At 43.3% G+C, this 10,252-nt stretch overlaps 1 protein-coding gene across 2 annotated transcripts; it reads right to left on the bottom strand.

Moving 5' to 3' along the window:
* Positions 1-413: 413 nt before the first annotated feature.
* Positions 414-10,100, bottom strand: LOC121459026 (dual specificity protein kinase CLK1). 2 transcript variants are annotated; one of them, XM_041668512.1, is made up of 13 exons: positions 9,973-10,100; positions 7,995-8,149; positions 7,243-7,468; positions 6,220-6,310; positions 5,763-5,829; positions 5,048-5,164; positions 4,789-4,955; positions 2,916-3,010; positions 2,641-2,770; positions 1,815-1,897; positions 1,400-1,479; positions 1,051-1,141; positions 414-751 (listed from the first exon to the last, which is right to left on the bottom strand). In XM_041668512.1, exons 2-13 carry the CDS (start codon positions 8,147-8,149, stop codon positions 608-610), a joined length of 1,446 nt encoding a protein of 481 aa, XP_041524446.1. In that variant the 5' UTR covers positions 9,973-10,100; the 3' UTR covers positions 414-607. The 2 variants fall into 2 exon arrangements, with proteins under 2 accessions (XP_041524446.1, XP_041524447.1); XM_041668513.1 differs by lacking the exons at positions 6,220-6,310; positions 7,995-8,149; positions 9,973-10,100 and having other exon boundaries at positions 7,243-7,380.
* Between the last annotated feature and the right edge of the window lie 152 nt (positions 10,101-10,252).

The following is a 10,252-nucleotide window of genomic DNA, read 5'->3' on the forward strand; positions in this document are numbered from 1 at the left end:
AACACACCCAAACAAAAAAATGAATAACCACAGAGAACTGAGGCTGTGTCCCACACACATGAAGCCCAGATAAAGCAAAGCACCACCTCACATTCTCCCTGAGGCTCAACCTCCAGCGTCCACAGAATGAAGATTAAAAAAAACAAAAACTGCTTTACTACAGAAACCTTCAGAAAACACCCATATACATAAAGTATTTCCAGACTCTAGCTGCAGAAGCCGAGCAATGGTGGTGCACTTGTGAGGTAGAGGCAGGTGGATCTGAGATCCAAGGCCAGCCTGGTAATATACAGAGTGAGTTCTAGGACAGCCTTAGCCACACAAGAAACCCTGTCTTGGGGGGGGGGGGGGGGACAACACTCCAAAACAAAATGACTACAGAAAGACAGCACACCAGACTGTACAGACTTTTATAAATTCACAAACACAAAGTTTATTCCAAATTAGTCATTCTATGATTACTGAAAGATGCTTGTTTGGCTTGGCCATGTATTTAATAAATCATATAAACAATAAAAACACTAAGAACTGTACAAAGCTATACAAATAACTTAGTATATTCACAACTGGACTGATGCAGTCTAAGGTCTCTCAGAGCACTCTGACACTATGTGTGTTTCCTAAGGGGGTGAAAGAAAGGGTGTTTTAAGGCTTCCCTTAAAGTAATCCTCTGGGCTGGGTCATACTCCAACATTTTCCCAATGAGGTCAAAGAGAAGCTCATGTTCCGCATCCTGAGATAGCATAAACTCCTGAAACAGAAAACATTCTTACCATCTGCTGCACACGAAAATCAGAACCATGGATTACTAGCCTCTTTCTCTAAACCATTATTAAAATGTTTCTAGAAGAAAGGGGGCTTGGAGGATAAGCCAAGCACAGCAATGCACGGCTGTAAACCTGGACTACACATTAATAGAATAGCAAGACCCTGTCTCAGAAACCAAAACTAAGCAGAATACGAGGGCCTAGGTTCAATCTCTATACCCCCAAAGTGGGGTCAAAGTGGGCACATGCAAGCCCTGGTTACCTTATGACCATCCAAGCTTACCTTCAGAGGTTTACAGCGCCGTGAAACATATCTGCCAGCAGAACTGTGTTCATCCCAATCTAATCGATCATGATGGAAATATTTACGTTTCCTGAAACAGTTAAACATTCACATTACTATGTTACTATTTTTTTTCGAGCCTAAAAAGATATGAAGTAGCATCAACTACTAAATATTTCCAGGTTAAATACTAAATATTTCCAGGTTAAATCCTTTGAGAGATTTAAGACATTGGCCAAACAACAGAAATGCTAAATTATTCACCATCAATAATGTAATATGCTATTTAACTGAAAAAGAAATCTTTAAATAGTGGTATTAAAGATGCTATGACTCAAGTAACACATACCTGGTTTTCTGTATCATGTGCTTTGGCAGTGGGCCAAGAATCCTTTCCATCATTGCTAAATGTTCCCTGCTATCGTGAGTCTACAATAGAAACACTTGTTAACCAATAATTCATATAAACCACACCTACTCTAGTCCCAACTACTCAAGAGTCACAAAGAGTCATCAAAATGGCAGAACAAAACAGTGTCAACACCTGACGTTTGCCAGTGGTCGTCCCTATAGGACTGGAGACAACTGCTTACAATATTTGTAACACTGCCCAAGACAAATTACACAATTGTAATTTTTTTGTGCTTTTTAAGTAGTAAGAAAAAACCTATTGTGTAAATGTATTCTTTGAATTAAAGTAGCTATTTTACACAAACAGGCACTTTTTAAATGCAAAGCCACTAAAACACATCATTGCCACTCACCGGAAAAACTGTAAATCCAAGATAATACTCAATAAGGATACATCCTATACTCCAGACATCACATGGCTGAGACCACCCTAGGGCTGTAAGCAAAGCACAGTGTCAGGGGAGAAAACCTCCACATCTCTGAAAGACGTTTCTGAATATAGTGTGACGCCCTGCCCTCAAGGTGTAAGGTGCTGGATTTCATGTTACACTGACTGTTCACAACACCCCAAAGAGCATTACACTAGACCAGTACCCCTGACTTAGTCTGGCAGACAATAAGTCAGGCTCTGCGTAGTTGACCAGGATTATACACACATCACACCTGGGTTTGTCTGAGCCAATTCTAAGATGCACAATTAACAACATATTAACAATCGTTTTTAAAGGCTAAGCCACATGCTAGCTCCATGGCTGGTAAGTTGAGACTTCAAGGTTTTTGTTTTTGAAACAGGGTCTCAGTATGTGGCCCAGGCTGGTTTCTAACTCAAGAGAACTACCAGCCTCTGATTAAAGGTGTGTGCCACCATGCCTAGCAATTTGAAGACACTTAACATATTTTTTCCTTTCATTTTTTTGAGACAGCGTTTCCCAATAGTTACAGAGCCTGTCCTGGAACTCACTCTGCAGACCAAGCTCTGGCCTTGAACTCATGAAAATCCACCTGCTGGGTTAAAGGCGTGTATGGTCACTGCCCGGCTTGACATGGTTTATAATACTGTTCTTCTATTTGATAATCCTGGGTATGGCAGGTTAGACAAGAGCGGTACCACAGAGCTCCGTTCTCCAGTCTGGACCATAAACTGAAGGTTGGCTACAATAAAGCATAGTAAGCACTGACCTAAAATAACTTCGGGTGCTCGGTAGTGTCTTGTGGATACCAATGTACTGTGATGCTCATCATCATACGTTGCACTTCCAAAGTCCACAACTTTAATATCTGGATTTATGACGGTGCGTTCATCACGCTTCTGCAAACGGTAAGTGACAAATGAAAACAAACCATCGAAACAAAGCATTTACAAGCACCAGGACGATGTTACAAGCACCACCACAACGATGTTACGAGGACAACAACGATGTTACAAGCTCCATGACGGTGTTACAAAGACTTACCATTTTTGGATTATAAGCCTCCGTGTAGTCAGACTGCACAAATAAGATGTTTTCAGGCTTTAAGTCCGTGTGAGTCAATTTATTACTGTGCAAAACTGGAAAGAAGCACAGAGTCACTATAGTCTCAAAAATATGAAACTACAAGCCTGACATCATAAATTATGCTTATAATCTTAGTACTCAAAAGTTGAGGGCATAAAAATCCCAAGTCTTAGTGACAAGGCCTCTCTATATAGCCCTGGCTTTCCTAAAACTCACTTTGTAGACCAGTCTGACATTGACCTCGGGTATTCACCTGTTTTTTGAGTCCTGTGCTCAAAGATGTACACCACCCCATCTGGCTGAGACTGTAATAAACTGGGCAGTCTGGTAAGAATGTACTTGTACTGGTGAACTTCAAGACCTGGGTTCAATTCTCAGCACCCATATCAAGGAGATCTGACACCCTAGGACTGCGATTATCCACAGTCATGTGTGTTCTGCACACACGAAAATAACAAATAACAAAAAAATAACTAAGAAAAAAATCTAAACCCCAAACCTCTGGTGTCTTCCTATGTACTGTAAGACAATCTCAGTTTGTAAGAAAATTCACCAGAGGTGTGGGGAAATACACGCCTGATAATGAGTTATTTCAGCCATACATGTTTTATCTATCCACAACACTCAGGGCAGGATCCTGGACCTGAGGTTGTACAATGAGACTGAAACCCATCATTCCCCAACTCCAGTGATACTGGATGTGGTCGTAGCATATTCTTGTAATTTCAGCACTAGCAAAGGCTAGCTGGGCTGGGACTAGCCTCTCAGTAAGAAGTAGTCAGCTGAGAATGATGGCTACCATCTGTAATCTCAGCACTTAAAAGGTCAGGTCAATGGTAACGGAGTTCAAAACTATATAATGAGAAACTGTCTCAAACAGGTGTTCAGGCATGCTGGGGGAGTCTAATGACGCGGAAATTTGTTGCACTTAAAATTTCCAGAGCTCACACTAAATCAGTCTTAAATATACCTTTTTGTTGACTGAGTTTTAATGCAGTAGTCCAGGCTGACCTCAAATCAGATACAAAGTCATAAATGGCCTTTGATTCTGATATTTTTTGCCACCCACCAAGGTAAATTACAGGCATAACCACCATATTCAGTTTACACAGCGCCAGAGCAAACCCAAAATCTTGGGCACGATAAACAAGCACTCTATCGACTTAGCACACTCCCTACCTTCTCTGGAGATGGAACTAAGGATGCCTGCCGGCTTAAGTCACACCCCAGACCACACATTATATTGCTCTCTTTACAGTTAGGATGCACATTATTTTTTTGTTTCAAGACAGGGTTTCTCTGTGTAGCCCTAGCTGTCCTTCAACTTGCTCTGTAGAGCGGGCTGGCCTCAAACTGAGAAGACCCACCTGTCTCTGCCTCTAAGTGTTGGGATTAAAGGTTTACCATCACATCACCACTGGGCTCTTTTTAAGATTTTTGTTTTTTTCAAGACAGGATTTCTCTGTGCACCTTTGGAACCTATCCTAAACTGGTCTACAGACTCACAGAGACCTACCCTCCTCTCCCTACCTCCTGAGAACTGGAATTAAAGGCGTGAGCCACCACCCATCTTGAACAGGTTTTTAATAAGCTTCTATCTTTTAACCACCATCACCCCACCCCACAAATCCGTATCTATTCTCAGACTAAACGGTTAATTCCCTCGCTAGAGCTCATCTTTTAGTCTTCTGTGGTGATGGGGACAGAACAAAAAGGCATCATTTCTGTGATGAACTATAGCCTCCATCCCCACTAGGTTCTCTTTTTAAAGATCCAAATTAATCTGACATTAGTTTCACATTAAGGTTTGGAAGGCATGTCAAGAACTTACAATTAACAGATCTGCAGATCTGATATGCCATCTTCCTAATGTGATCCATTCGAAATGGCAGAAAACCATTTTCCTTAATGAAGTCATAAGTACTGAGACCCAGAAGTTCAAACACAATGCAAATGTGACCACGATGCTCAAACCACTCCAACATCTGGACACAGCGGCTATAAACACATTAAAAAAAACAAGAACCTCAACAGAGCTTTCAATTCAAGTCTACCTGAGATTATTTCCCAAGTTTTAATTTGATACTTACAAAGTGCTGTGGGGATCTGTCGTATTTAAGTGTTCCAGAACTTGTATTTCTGATCGAGCAGCTTCACAGTATCTATCCACATTTTTAACTATTTTTACTGCTACATGCCTACCTTCCCTGTTAGAAAGAATAAATTCCAAGTTAAAAAGGCGATAATCCAAGTTAGGTTTTTAATCCCAAGCACTGTGGAGAGAGAGGCAGGAGGATCTCTAAGTTTGAGACCAGCCTGGCCTATAGAGTTTCAAGAAAACCAGGGATACATAGAGGGGCCTGTTTCAAAAAGAAAAAAGCAGATACTGCAATTCAAAGTTAGGCAACAAAATAATCTTTCACTGTACCAGAATCAGTAATCTCACCATTTTCTAAATAAGAAAGACTTTAATCATATAACTACAGGCTTATCCTTTGTTCCTTCAATTAAGGAATATAGATTCTTTAATTTGTATGTATATATGTGTGTGTGTGTGTGTGTGTATGATAATACTATTTAGTTGGCTTTGTTTAAAAAATGTAAGAGACCAGGTAAAGACCTTTGACCCCAGCACTCTGAATTCCAAGCCTGCACAGTAAGACCCCGTCTCAAACATCAAAGGGAAATTATCTTTACCTATGAATTTCCTACAGCCTAAGTCAAAAGACCCAAGCTAAAAAGCCTGTATGGGTATCAGCTAAACTAACTTTCTCTACAGAAGAACCCCAAGGTTCTGAAACTTACGCTTTATGATCGATGCACTCCACTACTTTCCCAAAGGCTCCTTCACCTAGAGTATCAACAACCTCATCTAAAAAAGAGAAATACATCTCACTCATAACAAGAAGTGGAAACAACGTACTTAAAGCTATCAGTGCAGATTATTCTAGAAGATGCTACAAATTTCCTCATCTTTAATTACTTATCATCCAACACCATCCAAAAACATACAACTATTCTTACAATTGATTTCATTCTCAGGCCAATTGCATTAACTTGATTTACTGCTCTGGAATTTCTGTACAACAAATATTAAAACTCTAAAGAAAGTAAAGACACAAGCCCCTCCCACCAAAAGAAATGAAAATAAAGCAAAGCAGAACAAAACAGAAAGAAAAGATTTCCAAAACCCTGTATCTTAATCTATACATATAGATTATGTTATCTGAAAAGTGAATAAGTGTTGAAAAACATTCTATACATCTTGCACTTAGTACGTCTCCACTCTGACAGATCAGGTGACCCTCCTCATCATCCTCTACACTCCTCGATCTTTTCCTTCGGTGACTCTTCTGGAAACGTCAAGTGGGCGGCACCAAGATCATCCAGCCAATCAATATACCCGAGTGAATTCAGGGCAGAATACGAAATTCATTCAGCGGGGAGATATTCAGGCATTCAGATACACGCCAGGCCACAAACGGTTGGCAGGAGCAATTTCAAATTCAGTCCCCAGAAATTCACAGGGCACATAGTTTATGTTAACAGGAGAAAAACATGGCAAGGAACAGATTTTCAGATAAGATACTCAATATGGTAAGGCAACAAAACACAAACACAATTGTTTTTCTTTTTAAAAATACTTATCTGTAGCATTCACTGAAACATAATTTTAGGTTTCTAGTGTCCTTATTTCATGCTACATAACTGTAGGGTGTAGTATTTATTTGTAGCACACTGTGGCCAAATTAAGGTTCCCTCTCTAAAATAGGTATTAAAGCAGTAAACCACAGTGCTAATTTTGGGAGGGAAAAAAGATTTGGCACGTAACATTATAGCATTAAAATGTCATCTGCTATGATTTTCAAATACAAGAAACTAAGTTCAAATCTGTAGTTCACTTAATGAGAAAAAAATTACAAAACAGGTTAAATAAGTCAACTAACTCTCACACAAGTACCTAACTAATTAATTCTTTGTAATAAACTGAACTCATCAAAATAAAACTTTTTAATAGCATTAAGAAAAAATTTTTAAAATAATTTTTAAGTCATCCCCTCCACTAATGAAATGGCAATTAGTAACTAAGGAGTCGTCAACAAGTCTATTACTACAGAACTAAATACACTCTTTTCATGAATTCCCTATGCAGTGCACAAATCCTAAAAGAACACTCCTGGCACTCTGGAATTGTGATGTGTAATCAATCTTAACTTTTCTCAACACAAATCTGCTTCCTGTCTGTGGGAAATAAAACCTCCAGAAGGTTAAAAAGTGCGCATACCCCATGTGAGCGACGATGTGAAGAGCTGTGGTGGATCCTGTGTTTACTTTTGTAGCTGCTCCGTCCACTTCTACCAGAGGACTTGCTACTATGGTTCTGATACCGGCTTTCGTGCTCTCCATAGTAATAGCCCGGCTCACAGCCCATATAGTCGTTCCTGTACTCATCAACGTAGCGCCGGCTATGATAGGCTCTCTCGTTTATGGATCTGCTCCCCAGATAATAGCTACAAGAGAAGATTGCTTTATACACCAAAACAAAACACACAAAACCCAACACCGATTCCCAAGTTCTCGGCAGCGTAGGGGACTGAACTCAAGGCCTTTGCCCAAGCTAAGTATTCCACCACTCATCTCTGACCATGCAACTGAGTCACCGCAGTTATGTGGTCCCAGGCTTCACGCACAGCAGGCAACCTATCAACATCTGAGCTAGCTACGTTACTAGCTGCTTTTCAAGACAGGGTCTCTGTGTGGTCCTGGCTGCCCTTGAGATCCGCCTGCCTTTGCCTCTGAGATTAAAAAGGCGTGTGCCATCACTGTTCAGATGAAAAAAAAGGAATTTTCTTAATGTGCAGATGTAATTTTGATCACATGCATGCGCCTTTCTGTACAGGTATTGCCCAGGAGTGTAGGAGAGGGCACTGGTCCCGAGGAGCCGGAGTTACAGGTTATACTGAGTGTGCCTGAAGAGCTGGGACCCAACTGTCTTCTGCAAATGCTGCCAGTACTCTGACCCGCTGCCCCCCTTACCCATCAGTTGTTCTGGAGTGATCGTATCTGCATCGCTTATGCTCCCGACCACTGCTGTGTGATCTCCTTCTCTTATGGCTGCTGCTGTTCCAGGCTCCATAATCGCAATCCCTCTCATCCCAGGCATGATAGTAAGTTCTCTGTAGATGTCTCATCTACACAAGACAAATGGTCCTAATGAAATTTGATTTCTGCGACGTTCACTAGTAAAAGCTTCCTTTGCAAATTCACGCTAGTTTTGATTTGTTTTTTCTTTTCTTCCCCAAATAGTCTCCCTCTAGTGGTCCTGGAACTAAGTAAACCACGCGGGCCTTGACCTCAGATCTGCCTGCCCCTCCCTATGCAGGGCTAGGATTAAAGGCATATCATGCCCAGCGCTGGCCTTTTGTTTTAAATGTAAGTTTTGAAATTGTTGTCAATCATTTGAAATCATAAAAATTACTGCACTGGGGCTGGAGAGACGGCTCAGAGGTTAAGGGCATTGCCTGCTCTTCCAAAGGTCCTGAGTTCAATTCCCAGCAACCACATGGTGGCTCACAACCATCTGTAAAGAGATCTGACGCCCTCTTCTGGCCTTCAGGCATACACACAGACAGAATATTGTATACATAATAAATAAATATTTTTTTTTTTTTTGGTTTTTCGAGACAGGGTTTCTCTGTGGTTTTGGAGCCTGTCCTGGAACTAGCTCTGTAGACCAGGCTGGTCTCGAACTCACAGAGATCCGCCTGCCTCTGCCTCCCGAGTGCTGGGATTAAAGGCGTGCGCCACCACCGCCCGGCAATAAATAAATATTTTTTAAAAAAGTTACTGCACTGTCTCAGATTCTGGAATCTGAATTTTATTCTCACATTTTCTACCTCGTTCTCACCGTGCCCAAATTTATAAAAGTAGAAAAAGAGGTTTCTAAATAGCCCAGGTAAGATTTTTAACACTACCCTTCCAGAAGGTTCACACAATTCAATCCCCACAAAGCACCCGGAACTAACCCTAACTAACTTTTATCTGTTTAGATGTGTTTGTTACAGCTCAAAACTGCCGTTCCAATGGTGACCTCATTTTTAATGCTCCTTCAAGTAAATCTCCACCGTTAGCAGAGGGAGACAGGGAAAAAATATGGAGACGTGGTTGGGGGGGAGCCCGAGAAGGAAAATATATGTATGCCGAACTGCCTTGCCTTTCGTGCTGAGCCAGCAAACTTCAGGCTTCACTAATAAATACAACCAATTTGCCGACAGGGCAGCCACGACGATGACGGCAATGAAATTGTTTACTGAGGAGAAGGTGATTCACACTCGTAGCGCGCTCCCCTCCCGTTTCCTAAAGGTAAACAATGTCCCTTCCGAGTACGTTTTACAACTTTCGTTTACGAAGGGAAAAAAAATAATTTAACCTTTAATACTGTTGTTACAAAGTACACCCTCTGAGCCCTGTCGAAATAAGGATTTCACAATCTCTGGAGCCGCCTAAATCCTAAACTCGTCTTTACGAGCCCTGCGCCTGCGCTTTCTGCACCAGCTCAACTGGATTCCTTAGTTCTTTCTTCCCCGAGGCCGGCTTTCGCCTTGGGGGGACTCTCTAAGCTGTCCCCACAGCGCCCACACCGGCCTGCGGGGACCCCCTGGGCCCCAAAGACAGAAAATCGGCCCCGAAACCGGGTTTCCGAGAGCGAGCCGCGCGGAGGCCGCGCCCTGGCGACGCCATTCCGCGGGGCGAGCGCGGCCCGGGCGCCTCCGCCATCTTAGGCGCGGCCGCTACCGGTACCGCTGCCGCCGGGGGCCCTGGTTCCGCCCTCGCTCGGGACGCCCCGGCGGTGGCACCGTCCCCGCCACCGGGCAGATCCGGAGGCGAGGGCTCGGCGGGGCTGAGCGGAGGGAGCGGCCGCCATGGGAACGGGGAGCCGGCCCAGCACCGCGACGCTCAGCGCGGCCCTCAGAGCGCACAGCGGGGCAGCGTACGCTCGGACCCCGTGGCTTACCTTTCCGCAGGGACGCCGACCGCGGTGACAGAATTCGCAAGGCGACGGCGGGAAGGGCGAAGGCGACAGAGACAGCGACGACGACACAAACTCCAGGCACAAAATGGAGCTGACGGCGCCGGCGCAGGCTTCTTCTCCAAAACGCGGATGACGCGGAGGGGCGGGGCCAGTGTGCGCCCCGAGTGCGCAGGCGCGGGCCAGCGGTTGGGGGGAGGGGGGGCAGTGGTGCTTTTCCTAAGGCTTCCTTCTGAGGATCCCTTTCCACACTGCAATCACGGTG

Source organism: Microtus oregoni, unplaced genomic scaffold, assembly GCF_018167655.1.
Source record: "Microtus oregoni isolate MIOR12 unplaced genomic scaffold, Mior012 000018F_ref0000195, whole genome shotgun sequence".
Lineage (NCBI taxonomy): Eukaryota > Metazoa > Chordata > Mammalia > Rodentia > Cricetidae > Microtus > Microtus oregoni.